This window comes from Equus przewalskii, chromosome 18 (assembly GCF_037783145.1).
Source record: "Equus przewalskii isolate Varuska chromosome 18, EquPr2, whole genome shotgun sequence".
NCBI classification, from domain to species: domain Eukaryota; kingdom Metazoa; phylum Chordata; class Mammalia; order Perissodactyla; family Equidae; genus Equus; species Equus przewalskii.
Genome location: NC_091848.1, coordinates 10,027,560 through 10,049,724, shown reverse-complemented (window position 1 = coordinate 10,049,724; position 22,165 = coordinate 10,027,560). Strand labels below are relative to the sequence as shown.

At 36.5% G+C, this 22,165-nt stretch overlaps 1 protein-coding gene across 3 annotated transcripts in view; it reads left to right on the top strand.

Moving 5' to 3' along the window:
* LOC103558415 (cilia- and flagella-associated protein 337-like) overlaps positions 1 to 22,165 on the top strand; it is a 63,563-nt gene that overhangs the window by 22,890 nt on the left and 18,508 nt on the right. For 2 of the 3 annotated variants that reach the window (XR_011529065.1, XM_070582288.1), the window contains exons 1-2: positions 7,536 to 12,828; positions 13,656 to 13,830. Coding sequence is in view for 1 of the 3 variants with exons in the window: in XM_070582288.1 (XP_070438389.1) it covers positions 12,760 to 12,828; positions 13,656 to 13,830 (244 nt within the window). In the remaining 2 variants the exon portion in view is untranslated. The other variant, XR_011529066.1, reaches the window with a different exon arrangement.

Sequence of the window (22,165 nt, the reverse complement as noted above, 5' to 3'; positions counted from 1 at the left end):
TTTGGCAAGATAACCAAAAACTTTAAGAACGTGCAAATTCCTTGACTCAGCGATTCCCTTTCTAGGGAATTTACTTCAGGAAATAATTGGACAACTAAGCAAAGATGTATGTGCAGGGATGTTTGTTGCCAGGTTGTTTATGTAAAACAGCAAAGCATTGGGAACAATTGAAATTTTATTAGTAGGGGGCTGTAAATTGTATGTCTTCTCCGTAGAATATTGTGCAGCCATTAAAATGATGATAAAGACCAACATATATTGTACAAGGCATAGCTTGATGGCATGATGTAAAGTGGAAAAAGCGCCATAAAAGATGTATATCGTAACACCTTTTGGTAAATGATGCACAGGTATTTCTATTTCTGCCTAGAAAAAAAATCTGAAAGGCTGATGATATTATGGAGGAATTTAATTTTTGGCTTATCTATGCTTTGTATTTTCTACAGTAAAAACATGGATTATTTTGTGCAAAAAATAAATGATTTTTAAAATGTGTTTGCATACTCATACATTGCTAATTGAAAACACATGATCTTTTCTTAATGCATAAAAGGCTGTCAAGTTTCTTACAAAGGGTACATTTTTAAAGGTTTTCGCTTAGGTTTAGTGTTCAGTTTTCATATAGGTTACAGTGAAATCTGAATCTTACAACATTCAGAGGTTGAAGGGAATTTTACAGAATTCGTGTTTTTTTTAAAGGACAACCAGCTCACCAGAACTGACTGGAGCTGCAGAAAATGCTTTCTAGGCAAAAGGAAGTGATTCAGAACATTCTTTGAAAGGGATTCCAGAAGACAGGAAGATTTTCTAAAGGTCTAAACCTGTACCTGGGACAATCAACCAGACTTTCTGAGAATATTAGCTTTCTTGCAAAAACAATTGGAGGCAATAACTACTTATTTTCTTCCTCAGTAGTTAAATAGACATAGCAAAATAAGTTCACAAACGTTACCTTAAGAAGGGCTGAATGAGGCTATATTTTCTACTGGATCATACAATTTTCACTTTTATAAGGAGTTCTAAGAGCGGCGAGGGTACTAACTTTTCCTTTGAAATGGCCAGACAGAGAATCTTGACTAATAGGAATAAAAGGGCGTACCTTAAAACACCGTTAAGTAGTTTTTATTTGGAAGGTCTACATTTAAATTGCAAGAAATTGTCTATGGGAAAAAGGTTTTATGAAAGCCATACTAATTAAATTTTCAATCCAAGGGACTGACAATTAATTATTTTATCCTCTATGTTTTATAATGAAATCAATTTCCCTAGCTGTATTAAATAGATGCTTGTGAATTTAGCTCAATATGGATGTGTCTTCAACAATAATAACTACTGTCTGAATAGAATTGTTTAATGTAAGATGGCCTTATATACATCTGGACTGTCATATACATCCTGAGAGAGGTTATGACTAGCCTATGGTCACACAAATATTATGCAGCAAATTCAGGCATAAAACCCAGATGTGAATTGTTACTAACTAACTAAATTAGTACTTTCGTACTAAAACTACTAACTAAATCTAAACTTAGTAACTAAATTTAGTTAGTACTAGTTTAAACTTATTGGGGCCAGCCGGGTGACACAGCAGTTAAGTGTGCACTTTCTGCTTCGGCGGCCCAGGGTTCGCTGGCTGGGATGCCAGATGCAGACATGGCACCGCTTGGCAAGCCATGCTGTGGTAGGCGTCCCACATATAAAGTAGAGGAAGATGGCCACAGATGTTAGCTCAGGGCCAGTCTTCCTCAGCAAAAAGAGGAGGATTGGCAGATGTCAGCTCAGGGCTAATCTTCCTCGGGAAAAAAAATTATATAAAAAATTTAAATTTATATATGCATACGTATATATTTAAATATATATATACCTCCAAAGATGGCTCAAAGATAAATTATTTTGCTGCTCAGCACTGAATCTAATACAAATTGAAAGTTTGTAATACTGAAATTATAGTATATACAAGCTCATTTTTAGTTTAAGGATTGTTTTATCTTCCTTTCTGTGGAGTTACCTTCGGCCAAGTAGTCTAGGATACAGATCCCCGGCCTCCCTGAAATTCATAGAGTAGCAGTACAAGCGGCCCAAGACGAGATGGAGGCCACAGTGACTCCCAATGACACAACGTCTGTCTTGTATGTATGAAATAATCTTGGTTTCTGGGAATAGGTAAACTTTACTTTCGTAGGCTCACTTAGGACAGTATCATATTGTGCCTCTGAGGAAGAGCAGCCGAAACAGTGTGTACAGTTGCTGTTTCATATTAAACCAAAAGCTAGCATCTGCTACCGTGATGGTAATGAAACTGAGGGCTTCAGATAATCCCGTTAGTGGAGTCTCCTACGCATATTCTTGACCCGCTGAGAAGTCTCTTAGAACCATCGACTTAGCAACTATCCAGCCCGGATAGATAGGATTAATTTACTAAAATTGCTAATTACGTACATCTCGAAAGCCTTACATACACTTGTATACACATACACACACATATCAACAAATGAATTTAGCTAAATCCTCAGAGAAGAGTCATTGCTGGTATGATAATACATTAAACTATCTACTAAGCCTGACAACAGCCCTAAGAGTTATCATTTTTATCCCTAGTTAGAGGTGCCATGTCCGAGGCTGAGGCTTAGAGCTCCTAATATATAACCACACAATCTCCCTGCCACAGCGTGCGGTGTGTATAATACAGTGCAATGAATGAATGAATTCTAGTCCCAGAACGTAAGTAGGAGCCACTGATAAAATGAGAATTAATTGCGTGGGACAAGTTAATGCATTTGTTCTTTTAAGCTTGTATTAAAAGATCACATACTTTAATTGCACATTCAACTAATTTATTAAAGCTGGCATATAATAGAATTAATAACATAAACCACATACTGATCGAGGCATAAGGTTTCTTGAATAATTTAGGATTTTTTCCAAAAGGCAGATTCCTAAATTTTAACCAAAGCTATAGCAAAAACATAATTTTATTTTCAAACTTAGAAAAAGCTAACACGTGAAGAATCAGTAACAGAACTGTCAGGTACATCATACAATTGCACTTTTCTGTCAAATTTCATAAATTGAGAATATTCCTCTAGTCTTCCCCCAGTGCGTATTGGCATTATCAATGTGCAGAAAATTATCAGATTGATTGTTTGTCACTTTTGGGAAGAAAATTTGTTTTCTACTTGCAATTCCATATTCCAGAATATGGAAAAGAAATTTTTCTGGTATCTGTCAAAGGGAACGGTTTCTTGTTCTTAGAAATAAAAATAAATTACTAGCTCATAGGAAGAAAATACTCTGAGATTCTGCTTTAAAATGTTTTTTATTAATGGGATAACATAGATATAAGAGGTTGGTTGATGTCATTATGTAATGGTAAAATGAAAGATCAACATTGACTTAGCTTTCAGAAACAGTTTGCAGTTTTGGCTCAGATGGAGTGTTTTTAGGATCAGATTTCTTTCTGTACACTTAAAATCTGGGTCACTGAAAAATTTCCATCTATCGAAACTTTTTAGACTAAAAATAATTTAACCAAGATACTAATGATGGACTTCTGAGTAGTTCAAAGGGCTAGATACCAATTATTTCTCAGAAATTTAATTTAGTTAATTAAAAGCCTACACTAACTTCTATTAAACCCTTCATTACTTAGTTCTTGCACACATGATATCTCAGTTAATTTTTATTTATTAAGAGTTTACAATTTTTGAGTAGTTTTAGGTTCACCACAAAATTAAAGGGAAGGTATGGTGATTACCCATGTTTCCTACCCTGAAACATGCATAGCCTCCATTACCAGCATCCTCCACCAGAGTGGTGCATTTGTTACAACTGATGAATCTACATCATAATCACCCAAAGTCCACGGTTTACCTTAGGGTTCACTTTTGGTTTTGTACTTTCTGTGGGTTTGGACAAATGTATAATGACATGCACCCATTACAATGGTATACAGAGTAATTTCACCACCCTGAAAATCCTCCATGCTCTGCCTGTTCATCCCTCCCTCTCCTCTAACCCCTGGCAACCACTGATCTTTTTACTGTCTCCATAGTTTCACCTTTTCCAGAATGTCATGTAGTTGGAATCATACAGTACGTAACCCTTTCAGATTGGCTTCTTTTACTTAGTAATATGCATTAAGATTCCTCCACGTCTTTTCATGGCTTGATAGCTCATTTCTTTTTAGCAATGAATAATATTTTATTCTCTGGATGCACCACAGTTTATCCATTCACCTACTGAAGGACATCTTGGTTGCTTCCAAGTATTGGCAATTATGAATATGAATTATGAATAAAGCTGCTATAAACATATGTGTGGGACATAAGTTTTCAGCTCCTTTGTGTAAATACCAAAGAGTGTGATTGCTGGATCTACATATGGTAAGAGTATGTTTAGTTTTGTAAGAAACTGCCAAACTATCTTCCAAAGTGGCTATATGATTTTACATTCCTATCAGCGATGTATGAGAGTTTCTGTTGCTCTACATCCTTGCCAGCATTTGCTGTTGTCAGTGTTCCAAATTTTGGCCATTCTAATAGGTGCGTAGGGATATCTCATTGTTGTTTTAATTTGTGTTCCCCCGATGACATATGATGTGGAGCATCTTTGCATATGCTTATTTGCCATATCTTCTTTGGTGAGGTATCTATTAAGATCTTTGGCCCATTTTTCCATTGGATTGTTTGTTTACTTATTGTTGAATTTTAAGAATTCTTTGTAAATTTTGAATTTTTTTATCAGATGTATCTTTTGAAAATATTTTCTCCCAGTCTATGACTTATCTTCTCATTCTCTTGGTGTTGTATTTCACAGAACAGAAGTTTTTGAATCTATAAATTATCTTGGGAAGAACTGAGGTCTTGGCAATATTGACTCTTCCTATCCATGAACATGGAATATCTCTCTATTTATTCAGTTATTCTTCATTTCGTTGATTGAAGTTTTGTAGTTTTCCTCATACAGATCTTATACATATTTTGTTAGATTTATCTGTTTTTCATTTTTGTGGATGCCAATGTAAATGATATTGTAGTTTTAATTTCAAATTCCACATGTTCCTCTCTGGTGTATAGGAAAATGATTGACCTTTGTATATTAACCTTATATCATGCAATCTTGCTGTAAACACTAGGTTCCAGGAATTTTTTTGATGATTATTTCGGATTTTCTATGTAGAGGATCATCATCTGCTAACAAAGACAGTTTTATTTCTTTCTTCTCAATCTGTATGCCTTCTGTTTTCTTTACTTGTCTTATTGCATTGGGTAGATCTTCCAAAATGCTGTTGAAAAGCAATGGTGAGAGGGACATCCTTGCCTTGTACCTGATCTTAGTAGGAAAGCTTCAAGTTTCTCACTATTAAATACGATGTTAGCTATATGGTTTTTTGTACATATTCTTTATTAAGTTGAAGAAGTTCCCTCCTATTCTTAGCTTACTGAGAGTCTTTATCAGGAATGGGTGTTGAATTTGGTCAAATTCTTTTTCTGCATCTCTTGATATGTCAGCTAATCTTTGTAACATTTCTTGAGACTGATATTGCTATATCCACTTTACAGGTGGAGAAATTAAGGATCAGCAGTGGAGTAACTTGCCAGTAGTTCCCACAATTACTGGTGGAACCAGGATTAAACCTACAATAGTTTGACTTCTTCTACAGTATGTTGCCTCCCAATGCTTGCTGTCAATCCCAGCTCTTTGGCTCTGAGACAGTAGGAAATGTAGATTCTCTAATTTTAATCTCACCAAACTAAACAGCCTATCAATGTCATACTTATTTGAAATACAGATGATTCTCATTTTCGTGGATTCTTTATTTGTGAATTTGCTTACTTGCTAAAATTTATTTGTAGCCCCAAAATCAACATTCAAGGCACTTTCTTGGTCTTTTACGGCCATGTATAGAGTGGCCAAGAATTTCAGTCTTCAGATGTATGTATTCCAGGCTGAGGTCAAACAAGGTGACACTCTGCCTTATTCCAGCTCTCACACTGTAAAAAAGTGTCCTTTTTGTGGTCTACTTAATGCCAAGTTTTTTATGCTTTGTGGTTTTTGTTGGTGATTTCACTGTTTGAAATGGTCCCAAGTATAGTGATCAAGTTCTGTCTAGTGTCCTAAGTGCAAGAGACTGTGATGTGCCTTATGGAGAAAATATATGTGTTGGATAAGCTTTGTTCAGGCATGAATTATAGGGCTGTTGGCCATGTACTTAATGTTAATGAATTAACAATATATATATTCAATAAAGTGTCTTTCAACAGAAACATACATGAAACAAAATTATGAATTCATCAGTTGATGAAAACACTGTGACCGCAGGTTCACCATAACCTAACCCTGTATTTCCTCTGGGAGCAATGGTTCAGCATCTGCTAATTTAGGATTTGCAGAGGCTTTAAAGAACATAACTACTGTGAATAACTAAATAAAGTGTATATGGTTTCACTATTTTTTATAATGATGTATTTACAGAAGTGGACTTCTTGCCCTTGGATTAAAGTTTCGCTGTGGTATGATAGAATTACTGGCTGTGCTAAACTGTCTTCGAGGATTCATTTACTTTTTGTAAACCACTGTATCACTGTATTTGTGCTATAACTAATTGCCACAAACTTAGTAGCTTAAAATACACTAGCTAATTATCTTGCAGCTCTAGAGGTTAGAAGTCTAAAATGGGTTTTACAGGGCTAACAAGATATTGTTAGGATTACCCTCTTTCTGCAGGCTCCAGCGGAGAATCTGTTTCCTTGCCTTTTTTAGTTTCTAGAAGCCACCTGCCGCTCCTTTGCTAATAGCCCTGCATCATTCCAACCTCTGCTTCCATCATCATATCAAATCTCTGACTCTCCTGCCCCCCTCTTCCAGATATAGGGACATTGGTGGTTGAGGATGTTGGCTTGGAGTCCTGACCATTATTTGTTCCCTAGCCTAAATTCACTTAAGTATAATACTATTATAAAGTAAAAGACATTTTCTTTTCATCTTGGAATAATTGCTGATTAGATCAACCTTTTGAGGGTAGCACAATGTTCTGGTGTTTATGATGCTGTCACTGTTGTCTTGTTTTTTATTCCTGTTTCCAGCCCTCAGAGTCAAGGCAAACCACTTGTATGTCCAGAGAAGAGTTTGTGCAGAAGATGACAGAGATTGTTGGTTGGGGCACAAAGGAAGAATATGGGGCCCTCTTTGACAAAGTGGATGTGGCCCAAGATGGCTTCATTAATTGGGACAAGCTGACTTCATTTATGCTGTTAGGACTTTACGAGAAAGATGAATGAGCAAAGGCAACTGTGGTTCCCCAGTGGAAAGACCTTGAATTCCTCCCAGTGAAACACAAGGACACCATTCAAAAAGCAATTTTCTTAAAAACCTCAAGTCGTTATCTGACCATCAGTAAGGAATGTTTATTAGGAATCTGGGGAGAGAATTTAAAGCTGCAAGAAACGCTTCCCATCACTTCAGATGCCTTCAAGCTTAAACATCTGTGGGTGACTAGTCTGGTTTCTCTGGAAAATGTAAACAAGGTACAAAGTCTTTATAAATAAGTTCAATGCTTGTAAAGGGGAAAACATGGCGGGTGAGGGCTCCTGATCAATGTCAAGTATAACGCCATCAGCAACAGAGAGCTGCATCACTCTTCTGTGCCTCTCATCTGACCTGGAGGGAATGCCAGTAGAGCCAAGTGAGCTACTCGATTTCCCAAGCTGTTCCCTTGAATGCCTTTAAATGACACTGCTGATAATGACTCAGATTCTCGGCCCAGTCCCAAATGTGGTCTTTTTGCATTACTAGCTGATAAGACCTTTATGACTCTATAATTTACAGCAGGATAGTGGATCTCTATGCAGAGCTGAAAGGCTATAAGACTGCATGGCACAGCTCAGTGTGATTACAGGGGATTGCTTATCTGATTTTCACCACTGTACTAGTCAGTTTCTTAATTCTAATAGGTAGCGCCAACTCAGTCCAAATATTTTCATCTAACTATAGATATCATATAACTATATAACTATAACTCATACTTATATGAGCAAGATAATATATTGAAAGAAAAATAAGTTTGTGAGGGAAGGATGCAGCTTAAAGAATCCATGTTCTTAGTATTTCATGTTAAGCAGATAGTAAATTTTACTATGAAAAATTTTAAGCACAGAGATAATCGCATTAAGAACCAATATCCACCCTTAACTATCTCCAGTACACAGCCAATCTTGTTTTTTCTATACCTCTCCTCTATTGAAATCCAAAACATCCAATTTAGTCTGTAAATACTTCAGTATTTCTAAAAAATGTCTTTTTTAGCACAATCATGATACCACTATCACATTTAATATCAATAGCAATAATCCTTAATATCATCAAATATCCAATCATGTACATATTTCCTTGTCTTATAATTTTTTAATAGTCTGTTAATTGATTGTTTGATAGTTTGTTTGAATCAAGATGTGAATAAGGTCCAAACGTTGTGATGTGTCTCTTTTGATCCATCAGTTTTCCTCCATGTCTTCTTTATTCTTGCATTTTGTTGTTGTTGTTGCTGTTGATGTCTTTGTTAAAGAGGTTAGGTGCTTTTTCTTTAGAGCTTGCCACAGTCTGGATTTTGCAGCTTGTGTTTACATTGGGTTGCTTAACATGTCCACTTGTTCCCTGTATTTCCAGTAAATCAGTAATCAAGTCTAAAGCCTTGATCAGTTTCAGGATGGTTTGTTTTGGAATAGGTGTTACTCAATCAGGAGGCACCAAATGCCTGGATCTCTGTTTTTTGGGGATGTTAACCATTATAGCTGATTATTCCGAGATCCATCAATTTATTAGAGGTGGCAAGATGGTGACATCCTAATTTCATCATTTCCTCTTCCTTTATAAGCTGGAATATTTCTATAAAAAGGAATGTCTCTTGTCAATTATTTAGCTATCATGTAGTAAAAACTGTATAACAAAGGCAGGATAAATGCCCAATTCTTTACTTTTATTTCCCAGTATTCAAAATAATGAGCTGGTTTTCTAATATCCTCTAAGAATGAAAAATGAGTACTACTATCTTTATTCTTACCAATATCATTACAAACTCATGAATTTAAAAAATTTGCTTTGTTTCAATCCACTGACTTATTATCCCATCCCAAAAGTTATACCATTTTTGGAGAGTAGAACCAATACAAGTCAGCTTCTGAGTCTTTTTTGATATAATCCTAACAGTCTTTGAGAGCTTCTTTGCTTTCTGGTATAACAAGACGTTCCAGGATCACTTCGTATATTTATTATGCCAGACCCAGAATCAACCATTTCTCCAAAGATCCAGGTTCTTTTTAGTGCAAAATAGTATGCTGTACCGCCTGGAACCATAAAGAATTATCATCATCATCACTAGCTTCCTATGTGACACTCTCTATTAATCCTCTCTAGATCACCATGAAGTGGATATCACTCCCACTTTAAGAATGAGAGACTGGTCAATGAGAGGTTGTGAAATTTGCCCCAGGTCACACAGGATGTAATCAGTGTTGCAAGAATTGTAAACCCAGGCAGCCCTGACATCAGAACCTGTGTTTCAGAGTCTTTGTTTCTTGTAGAGTGGCAGCTGACATCATATATCCAGTCTCTTCTTGCTGAGGATCTGATGTTAATGCTTAACTGGTATGGATTAAAAGGTAGTGCTAGTCCAGATTTTTTTGGTATCTGTGTGCAGCATTCCGTCATTATCGTGTAACGTTTGTGTTGCTGTATTATGTAATGATTATTTTGCCCTGCTTCTTCCTTCCAGGACTGATAACTAAATCTTAGCTTTTCTTTTGTATTTACTCAACATAGAAGCTTAAAATGTCTTTCATTTTTCTTCTGTTTTAAAAAACAGCTTTATTGAGGTATAATTACAAAAATACACTGCACTTATTAAAAGTATCCAAGTTCATAGATTTCAATACATTTATATAGCTGTGAAAAATCAACAGTAGAAGATAATGAACATATTTACCACTCTCAAGAATTTCCTTGGACCCTTTTGGAATCGTCCCTCAACTCCTCCCACCTCTCCTTGTCAAATAACCACGCATGTGCTTTCTTCACTGTAGATTAGTCTGCATCTTCTAGACTTTTATATAATTGGCATCATACAGTGTGTACTCACTCCTTTTTTGTCTGACTTCTTTAACTTGGCATAATTATTTTGAGATTCATCCACGTTGTTGGATATATCAGTAGTTTGTAATTTTAGCCATTTTAATAGGTTTGTATTTTCTCTTGTAGTTTCAATTCACATTTCCCTAATGACTAATAATGTTGAGTACATTTTCATGTCCTAATTTGCTTCCAGTATATCCTCTTTGTTAAAATGTCCTAATATTGTGCATATTTTTTATTGGTTTTATTTTGTTATCATTAGGGTTTTCTTTGCTTGTTTGTTTTGTTTTTTTGAGGAAGATTAGCCCTGAGCTAACATCTGCCACGAATCTTCTTTTTTTTTTTTCGCTGAGGATGATGGGCCCTGAGCTAACATCCATGCCCATCTTCCTCTATATGTGGGACGTCTGCCACAGCGTGGCTTGATAAGTGGTGTGTAGGTCCACACCCGGGATCAGAACTGGCAAACGCTGGGCCACCAAAGCAGAGCATATGAACTTAACTGCTGCACCACTGGGCTGGCCCTCCTTGTTATTATTGAGTTTTGAAAGTTTTTTGTATATTCTGGGTACATACATTTCTCAGATGGATACTTTACAAATATTGTATCCCAGTCTGTGTTTTGCCTTGTCATTCTTCTAACACTGCCTTTGGTAATTTCACTTTCAGAATTTTAATTGCTAGTGCATAAAAATACAATAGATTTTAAAACAACAATTTTATATCCTGAAACTTTGTTGAACTTGTTTGTTAGTTTTAATCGCTTTTTTGTTGTTGATTTTTTCCCCCCAAAGATTGGCACCTGAGCTAACAACTGTTGCCAATCTTTTTTTTCTTTTCTGCTTTATCTCCCCAAACCCCCCAGCACATTGTTGTGTATCTTAGTTGCAGGTCCTTCTAGTTGTGGGATGTGGGACACCGCCTCAACGTGACCTGATGAGCGGTGCCATGTCCGCTCCCAGGATCCGACCCCTGGGCCACCGCAGTGGAGCAGGGGAACTTAACCACTCGGCCATGGAGCCGGCCCCGTTGCTGTTGATTTTTTAGCATTTCCTATGTATAAGATCATGTCATCTACTAAAAGAGATAGTTTACATTCTTCCTCTCCAATCCGAATGCTTTTATTTCTTTTTCTTGACTAATTTATCTGGCTGGAAACTTTAGTATGGTTTTGAGTAGAAGTCATGAGAGTGAACATCCTCATCTTGCTCTTGATCTTGGGGAGAATACATTCAGTTTTTCACTATTAAATATGGCATAAGCTGTGGGTTTTTTTGTACATGCTCTATATCAGTTTGAAGAAGTTCCCTTCTATTCCTGGTTTGTTGAGTATTTTTATCATGAAAATGTGTTGGATTTTCTTAAATGCCTTTTTCATATCTATTGAAATGATCATATAGTTTTTGTCCTTTATGGTAGTAATATAGTGTATTACACTGATTGATATTTGTATGTTAAACTAACCTTGCCTTCTTGGTATAGATATTACTTGGTCATAGTGTGTAATCATTTTTATATATTGCTGAATTCTCTTGGCTAGCATTTAGCTGAAGATTTTTACGTCTATATTCACTAGGAATATTGATCTGCAGTTTTCTTTTCTTGTGATGTCTTTGTGTGATTTTGATATTAGGATAGTATTGGCTTCATAAAATATTTGAGAAATGTTCCCTGTACTTATATTCTTTAGAAGAGTTTGAGAAAGATTGGTGTTAATTCTTTGAATCTTTGGTCAAATTTATTAGTGAAGTTATCAGGGCCTGGGATTTTCTTTGTGGGAAATATTTTTGATTACTAATTCAATCTTTTTACTTGTTATATGTCTGCTGATATTTGCTATTTGTTCTTCAGTTAGTTTAGGTAATTTTTGTGTTTATAGGAATTTGTTCATTTCATCTAGGTTATCTAATTTGTTGGCATACAACTCTTCATGGTATTCTCCTGTAATCCTTTCTTATTTCTATAATGTTGACTGTAATGTCTACTCTTTTGTTTGTGATTTTAGTAATGTGTATCTTCTCTGTTTTTTCTTGGGTTAGTCTAGCTAAAGTTTTGTCAATTTTATTGACAAATTTATTTACCCTGTTTAAAATAGCTTTTGGGATTTTATCTGATTTAGCAAGGCTACTTACAGAGTTTTTATCAATTGATTTCTGTGAACGCTTAACCTTACTTCATAAAGCATGGTGTATAAAGTTTCTGCTATGACTATGATGCTGTAGCTCTCTGTGTCTTTGTTTTTCCTATGAGATTAGCCATCTAGTCTGGAAGAAATTGGTGAGTGTGTGACGTGGGGATAAGGAAGAAAGTATGTTCAGATACCTCAATGGGAAGTATTTTTTCTCTGCTAGAGTCCAAAGCTGGAATAAAGCACATTTGTGCCACCATACTATATTTCTGTAATACTATTAAGGACCCTCAGGAAATGATGTCTCATTTGGTACTAAGATTTGCATGTCTGCCTTACATATTGGTTTCATTAAATTCATCAGAAATGTTTTCTGATTTTCTACTTTGCTACTTTAGATAGTAGTGGCTTTTACAACTAAAGAGATTTGTTTCTATGATCTACTGTCCAAAGACGAGTTTTCTTGTGAATACAAACTCCAAGGCCTGAAAGGAGCACCAGTTTGCATGGATTATTGGTATGACCCTCTTGATGCCAATGAATCCATTCTTTCTTTTGGGGACGTAACTGGAAAGGTAAGTGAAGAAATGAAAGCTTGAACACTATGGATTTAATCATCAATCTGTAGCTCAATATAGAAATAGAACGCAATGAGTGTGATGCGGCCACGCATGTTGGACATACAAAAGATGGATTAGGTCACAATTCCTCTTCTTGTTTATGGAAACCAATGTTCACTGTGATTTTCTTACCTATGTATAGTCTTGTTTTCCTTATTTGGAAAAAAAATTGCTAACTAACCTTTTTTGCCATAGGATGCTTAATCTATTAGATCCCAATATTAATAAACGTTAAATATTAAATGTCAAAAGTTATCTCTCATAACAATTTCAAATTAATTATTCTGCTTTTCCTTGGTAAGGTTTTGGGCTTCTCTGTACCAGCCTCTTGGAAAGTGCTTATTTCCTATATCGTGTAACAAATGGACAGATGAATTAGAGAGGGCAGTACTGACACCTAGACATTGGATACAATGATTTCTGTCTTCCCATCAAGTTCCACCCGACCTCTGAAAAATTGTTACTTACTGCATGACCCTAGAATATGCCTGTGAACTCTGAAGTTGCCTAATTTGAACAATTTCCTTTCATAGTATGAAAGCTTTTCTTTCTCACTGCTTTTAATGACAAGTGGATCTTAAAAGCAAATAATGAACTGCCCTTGGTAATTGCTTTACTAACTTGTAGTTGTTTTGTCTTTAATATAACTGTCCATCTTTTAAATAATATTGAAGGTATTTCTGGTAATTCATTACCCATTCTTTATTAATCTTAAATAACACAGAATCTTTTGAAACAATTACGCTGCCTATGTTTGTTCTCTTTTCAATGTCTCTCTCAAGGTTCAAGCAATTGCTTTCACAACGGCCTGGATTTCCCTGTTCGAGCGTCCTGCTAGTGCTTGTGAAGATGAAGAAGCCATGGTGACCATTCAATGGGCAGAGCTGCTCTCTGGGTATCACAAATGTTGCTATACATTACAGCACAAACTTCATCATGGAGATTGGGTCAGGCAAGGTACTGAATTTGAACAGTAATGAAAGAAACTGTCACCTTCGACTTTTACATTTATATTCTTTGATGAAAATGTTTCACAAAATGTTCAAGTCTAGAAACCAATAATTGGTTCTCTGGAGGTTTTGGCCTGGTCAGTTTGCTATCCCCTGCACACCAGCAGGAATTATTCTTCCTTTTCTTTCCATCTAAAATTTATGCCTCTTACTATTAATTCAGGTGAACTGTGCACTCAAGAAATCTCAAGAGAAGGGAGAAAATTGTCACAGAATCCATTTAACTTCAACCCAACTCTGATTTTAACTAATCTCATCTAGTCACATTCAGCGCTACTTAATAAAAGAATTTAACAATTTCCCTCAAAACCACTCCTTTGTTTCCTTTATGTTCTCATGGGAAGTACATTAGTTTGACGGCTTTTGAATGGAAACTTCTTGGTTTTCTTTTCTTGTGTTTTCTCTTTTTTGGTGTACTGACTGAGTTCCTCTGATCTGGAGTACATGAGCGGCAGTTCTCTGTGTGATATGATTATGTTATAAAATTGCATAAAGCCAGAACTTTCTTAAAACCTAGTCACCAATGAGTTTATTAGTTTCACAATAGGCCTAATTTTTGCAAAATTTGCATCTGAAGGTTCAAGATCCAAAAGTGAAAAATCTGCTCTGATATCTACTTTGGTCCAGACGCTAAGAACTATGCTAATTTTCGCAGTTTAAATTAATACATTAAATAATGCCTACTGAAAGGAATGGAAACTCCCCATCTCATTGACTGTTATAGTGTAGATCTGCTCCTAATATACTTGTAAAGAAGAGACAGTCAGAGTGGTTCCAACCATTGGCTTTTATGGTAGTTTTACCCTCTTTGGGTTTTAGGAGGTTGAAATTAATTCTTTAATGCATGACCCACAATAATATCAGACATAATGAACTACAGGGTCTGCATTTTTTTTTTCTTCAATATAAATTATACTATGCCTTTGGTACCTTCTAACCATCCTTTAGTTCTGGCATGATATTAATTGTGGGAGAAACAAAAGAAGATATCTTTTGGTCATCCACTAGATGTGACAGGTGCAAAATTATGTTATGTTTTTATAACATGGAAACAAGAATCACAGTCCTAGAAACTGAAGGGAGCTATTGCAACTGCTTCCAAGGAAGCATGATATTTTAATACATAATCCAAACTCTATATAGATTATAGTAATAAAGTAATAGTTTTTGAAATCTACTTCTTGTAGGTTCCGTGAAGTTTAGTGTATTATTTGAGTTCTATGACCTTAAATTAATATGGATAAATACAGAGAAGTATCTAATAGAATGTTGTTTTTGAAAAGGCTAGGGATATAACAAGTAAGGTTTTAAAATTGAGATTGATTTTCCAAATATGAGTAATGTCTGAATACTCTCTTCACTACTCAGGGAGAGAATGAAATCTTCTGACTCCAGGTCCTGTCACAATTTCATTTAAATCTTTCAAAAACCAACCCTACTCGTGAAGTAACCTGCTGATGAGCACTTGCCTTAAGTTGCAGGATAAGGATTTTTCTCTAGGCCATTGTGAATTCATTGCTCATCATATTTCCAACATACGTGTTCCCTCATCTACTGACAAAAGAGCATGGGAGCTTAGTATCTTAGTTTAATGTTAGCAGCAGAGATTCGTGTTTGTGACCTAAGGAATCCAACTTTGGAGTCTGGCCTCTAATTCACTGCAATTAGGAATTGGTCACCGAAAGGTTTTATGTATAAAAAAATGTTAAGTATTTTTGCTATCTAACATGGATTATATATTGCTTAGCTCTTTGAATCAAAACTCGTTGTAATCAAGTGGATAATCTTTGGAATAATAGTTAAAAAATATATTTACTTTAGCCAGTTTGTTTAAATTGTGGACTTAATAAGTCAATCAATCAACAATTATTTATTTATCTTTTATGTTTTAAAACTGTCTTAAGCATTGGAGACTATAGAAGAAAGACTAATTATAGGCTTAACCCTCAAGAAACAATATATGAGCAAGAATTAAAGATTAATATAAAAAAATTTATTAGAACATTGTACAGTGGTACTGAAAATTAACTACTAGACTATACAAACAAGATTTTGACTCCTATATTAATTCTTAAGCGGGAGAAGCCGTGAGAAGCTTCAAGGGTGGGTTGTCATACTTGAAGGATGGCTAGGTGGTGGGAAAAAGAGAGAGCATGGTAAACATGAGTAAAGGCAGACAAGCAGGCATAATAATGATGGAGAAAGAGATGGACATGAATAGATCAGAGACTGAGTATTGAGGAAATAAAAGTGAATAGGTCTAATAGAGACATATGTTGGAAGATCTCAGCAACGAGGCCAAGTTCACATGTGATGGGAAATGAAACAGTGAAGCATTGAAGGTTTTTGAGGACACTTGGACAGACCTGATGTAGACAGCATTTAGAAAACGTTTATTGGTAGTTCTGTCTAGCATAGGTTGGAAGACAAAAAAAGAAACTGAAACCAGACTGGCCAATTAGAAGACTTTTGGTCATGAGAAAATGGAGATGATAAAGCAAGGAGAGAAACAAGCAACCTTCTGAGACAAGGAATCTTCAGGACTTGAGGTCTGAAATGCGGAAGGATGCGCCGTTTTAGAACGTCCTACAAAGACTTCAGTTTCCAAGTAGAGAATGTTCTATTTGCAGCTCACAGCTGCCCTCCTGGGCCCAGTGCTGAAACTCTTCCCAGCTTCTCTTTTCAATACTGACTACCTCTGAAGGATTCTTTATTCTGAGACACTCCAGATCTGCCACCAAAGGAGAGTCTTCCTTGCCAGTATTGTTCTTGAAATTTCCCTTAACTTTCCCATCCATCTAGTTCAGATGGATCTTCTTTGCATGATTTGTAAGATTCTCAATTTTGGCTTTGCTCCTGGGTTCCTCTTTAAAACCTTGATTTCAGATGCTGTTCAATCTGTGAACCAATCCTACAGATTTCTGAACCCACTTCAGAGTTTTGGTCCAGTCTGTCAGAAACCTCCCAATCTCAGAAGGAAATTTGGATGCCTCATATGCAAATCGCATTTATATATAAATTGAAAATTGAAACAATCTTCTCAGGGCAGCAATATGTCCTTTAATCTCCCTAGTGTCCTCTATAATATACAGTACAATGTTTTATACAATTTTTCCTTTCTTACTGATTTTAAGCAACTTGATTGTGATGTGTCTTAGTTTTCTTGGTGTGTGTGTGAGCGTGAATTTATGCTGTTTGGAATTCATTGAGATTCGTGGATATGTGAGCTACAGTTTTCATTAAATTTGAAAATCTTTCTAATGCTATTTTTTTCCGAAGTTTTCTGTTCCCCTCTTTTTCCTTTTTTTCTGGGATTCTCATTATGTGTATGTTAGATGCTTGATATTGTCCTACAAGTTTTTCATTTTTATTCAGCTTTTTTTTTTTTTTTTAAAGATTGGCACCTAAGCTAACAACTGTCGCCAATCTATTTTTTTTTCTTTCTGCTTTTTCTCCCCAAAGCCCCCCAGTACCTAGTTGTATATTTTAGTTGTGGGTCCTTCTAGTTGTGGCATGTGGGACACCGTCTCAACGTGGCCTGATGAGCAGTGCCATGTCCACACCCAGGATCTGAACCAGTGAAACCCTGGGCCGCCGAAGCCGAGCACGCAAAATTAACCACTCAGCCACGGGGCCTGCCCCTGGCCTTTTTCCTTTCAAATTACTATGTTTTAGTTTAGTTAGATTCTATTTTTATCTTCAAGTTCATAGATCTTCTGAGATATTGCAGAGGGGTTTCAAAGGGTGGGGTTGTCTCTTGTTCAGGTGGGCCAGGATGCTCTGACCTAGTGCCTTAGTGCGGGGGCCTGCAGAGACCTGTGGTGTGGGCTGCACCCAGTGGAGCCATGACATGAGCGGGGCCACTTCAGAGAGCTACAGCGTGGATGGGGCCATTGCCACAGCCTGGACAGCCCAGGGTGGTAACATTGCTATCCCAGTGGGTCTGGAAGGCAGAGCATCAAGCCAGAGAGGATTTATTCTTGAGCCTTAATGTTTAATGGAGTGTTCCTTGTTAGGTTTTACTTGGGATCTATTACCCATTTCTTCTTTCCTGTTTCTCCCTTTTGGAATGGGAATGCCTATCAAATGCCTGTTCTGCCATTGAATTTTGGAAGCACATAACTTGTTTGGATTTATAAATTCACAGCTTGGAGAGGAATTTGCCTCAGGCTGAATTGTTTCCTGAGTCTTACCCATATCTGATTTAGACGATATTTTAACTTAGACTTTAAAGTTGATGCTGGAATGAGTTAAGACTTTTGGGACTGTATTTTGCATGCAAGAGGACATAATTTGTGGGGGCAGTGGCAGAATGCTATGGACTGAATTTTTCTGTCCCCCTCTAAATTTGTATGTTGAAATCCTAACCCCCCAATATGATGGTATTAGGAGGCAGTGCCTTTGGGACGTAGTAAGGTCATGAGGATGTAGCTCTCATTAATAGGATTAGTGCTCCTATATAAGATACCCCAGAGAGAGCTCTCTCACTTCTTCAGTGTGTAAGGACACAGTGATAAGCAGGCCATCCATAAACCATGAAGTGGGCCCTGACCAGACACCGAATCTGTCATCTTGTTTATCTCATACTTCCTAGTTTCTAGACCTGTGAGAAATGAGTGTTTGTTGTTTAAGCCACTTATTCTGTGTATTTTGTTATAGTAACCCAAAAGGACTAAGACATTGGGTAAATGTTATTGAAAAATATTTCAAAAGAAAAGAGAGAAACCAAAACAAATCTTGCTAAATATTTGCGGAATTCTTTTCTTTTTTTTAACTTTTTTTTCTTTTTTGAGGAAGATTAGTCCTGAGCTAACATCTGCTGCCAATCCTCCTCTTTTTGCTGAGGAAGTCTGGCCCTAAGCTAACATCCATGCCCGTCTTCCTCTACTTTATATATGGGACGCCTACCACAGCGTGGCATGCTAAGTGGCGCCATGTCTGCACACGGGATCTGAAGGCCACTGAAGCGGAATGTGTGAACTTAACTGCTGTGCCACTGGGCTGGCCCCCTTTTCTTTTTTTTAAATAGGGAGTTATTTATGGTTGAAAGAAAGTGGTTGGGGTGAGAAAAATTTCTTTGTAAATAATATGCAGTTTAATACTGTATGAACGGATGTTGAGGAAAAGGCAGTAGAAGAGAAGATAACTCAAAAAAGAGAAAGTAAAGAGTATAGAAAGCTGAAGGAGCTATGTCAGATTTTCTCTTCTTTCAAGTTTTAGATTTGAAGCTCAAGTACCTCTGAAAAGGGGACCTACTTCAGTCCTAACCAATGAATGAATGTCTTTTCCCAGATTTAGCAACAGAGATTACAAGCTTAAACACAATGTTTTCTTTCTTTGCTTGAAGCTCAGTTATTTCCATATGAGGAGAAGGAAGGCAGGCTGAAATGAGGAGGCAAGAGGAGGAAGGTAGCCTGGAGTCAAGGATAGGACAGTTGGCTTAGCAGCCATTATGCTCCTTGGTCTGCAAGAGGTACTCTATGGGGGGTGAGCAACCAATGGCTACTTTCATTTGATACTCTTTTTACCCCAGCAACATGAATTGATATTCTTAGAACTCCTCAAGAAATATTTTTACTGATTTTCTTCTCAGTGTGAGGAAGGAATATACAATTGTGGAAAGGGAGAAATACATGAGCAAGTATGGTAATAATGTTTCATTGAAGACAAGGATAAAATATCTATAAAACTGAAATGTCAAAGGAAAAGCTCCATTTTAGACATAAGAATATTCGCTCATTGCTGTAAGATAAGGTTCAGACTTCTTATATAAAACTTTGAAGGAGAATATGTTTTCATCTTGTCTGAGTGGTTCTGAGCCATGTTTTAATGGAAATTACCTTCTGAAATGCTTGTAAAGTAAGTACAGAAATTTTGGGCAATAGTGGCAAGACATAAATGTCTTGAAGCTCAGTGTATTTTCCCCTTTTTTGTACCAAATAATTGCCTTTTTCATATAGATCATATCACTGGAAACCTTGGAAACTATAGGCTGGAAGTGCAGCTCATTGAAAGAATGAGCACTAAATTGCCAATAACAGAAACCATTGATTTTTTATTCCATCGAAAGGCGTTTTTCCTCCTCTTTGACAATGGCTAGCAGAAGGTACAAAACAGTTTGAACTGATAACAGAATCACTAATTGCTACGCTAATTAATAGAGCTGTGCCAGAGAATTCAGAATACAGACACCAGGCTGTTTCCTTAGGGGGCCTTCATAATTGATAGGGACTAAGTTAGGAAGAGAAGCCAGATCTAGGGTCTTGCTTCTGTCTGGTTCCACTTCCCTGCATCTAAATCCTCCAGACGGTGCACCACTGAGTTAGCTAAAAGGCGTTGCTTTCCTGCTACTTCCCTTGCTGTGTTTAAAGCAGCTGAAATCAGCTGGGAGCTAGTGGCCTGGGTTTGAAGTCAGAGATCTCTTCCTGCAGATTGTTCCATAGTATGGTGGGAGGGTGAGATCCGTTTGTGCTATGAACATAAGTGTAATCAGTATTTTGAAAAGTCATTAAATTAATTACATTATTATTTTTTAAAGCACCTAGCAGTACTGAATTCTATGTATTATGATGTTAAAAAGTGGAATAGATATAGTTAGTCTTTCTTATCTTTCCTTCTTGAAACAGTAGTTGCTCAGAATATAGGAAGCCCTGTGGTACCCTCAGAGAATGGGACTCCAACTTTGAAATAAGAAATGCAACTGAAAATAAACTCCCTCAAACAAGAGAACATCAAAGAAAGTTCGAGGTAGGGTGTTTTCCTAAGTCAGATGACTCAAAGTAAAAGCTTGAAAAATGATAATAAGAATTCCTAGTTGGAAATGGCCCAATTTTCTACCCTGCTATAGCTTCTACTGTTGGCAAATGATATAGTGTGGCCTTGTTCTGGCTTCCTCTAAGTGCACTTAATAGCATTACTTACTTAGTTTTTAGGTATCTCTTTTCATTTTCAAATCACTTTTCCATATTAACTAGTTGCTATTACACAGGGTCATTTTGACAGCACACTCGAGGACAAGAATCGATGGCAGTTTCCCTTAATGCCTTTTTTTATGACTAAAGTGGCAAGACAGCTGAAGAGCTGAAAATTAGTATATTAATAGACAGACATGATCAAATTGTTTTTTTCCCCCTCAAAATGTTATCTAAAAGTAATTTTTAAAATAATTTCCTCTGCCAAGCCCTAGACTCACTGAGAATATTAAGAACAAATTATTTATTTCATCAGCTCTTCCCATTTCCTAGCTGGATATTTTAAAAACTTATTCACCATAACCTATCATTTCTTTTCCTCTGTTCAAGAAATGAGGAAAACATTTTTATTTACCGGTTAATTTGGTTTTAAGGAAATGGCTTTACTCTCACCTTTTCCTCAGGCATTCCCAAGAGCTCTGGCATTCTACAATCTAATCAGAAACAAGTTATATCTCAGTTTAGAAATAAAGTGTGAATTGTTGAGCCTCCAAACTGCAACACTACAGGCCCATAATTGTCACTTGGTAACCTGCAGACTCAAATCTTAGAGCAGTACTTTGAATACCAGGGCAGAATGTACTTCTTTAGGTGTCTGTCTTTATATCCTCAAAACTAAAGATGATACTAGGATAGAATACGGAAACACATGACAAAGCAATTTTCTGGGTAGAAATACTTTACTTTGATTGTTCTATAATGATATTATAGAATTTCCATGGATTTGAACATATAATTATAGTGTTATGTTGTATACTTTAGATCTTATATCACTTCATTGAGTCAAGTGATAATAATCCTTAGCATTTTCTGTAAACAAAGGGAATGTTTTCAATGAGGTTACTTCCTGAATGAGAACATTTGCCATCAGCTTTTATACTGTTGATACTTCTAGTGAAGTCGCAGTAGTGGTGTGGCGAGTGATCAGGGACTTTTATGCCCCTGAAATTAATTGCTCCCCAGAGACTGAAAGGACTTACGTTTGTAGGAGCTGATTACCTCTTGGGTCCTTCCTTCCTTTCTTTCTTCCTCTCTCTTTTTTTTTTTTAGAAGGAAAGGGAGTAGTTGAGAGAAAAGGATGGAGAGAGAGCAAGGGGGTCACAGCTGTACTGTTCCTAGGGGGATAAATGGCAATAAAAGAGTGAAATGATCAGGAAAAGGAAGACTCAAGATGAAGTGGGGGTTTTATCTGGGATTGAGAGTATGGGGGACAGAAATGTAGTTGGTAATAGAAAGAACCTCAGATCTGGACCTGGCATACATGTGGCAGTGTGGGATAGTGGAAAAGAAGGATGCAGGAGTATAAAAAAG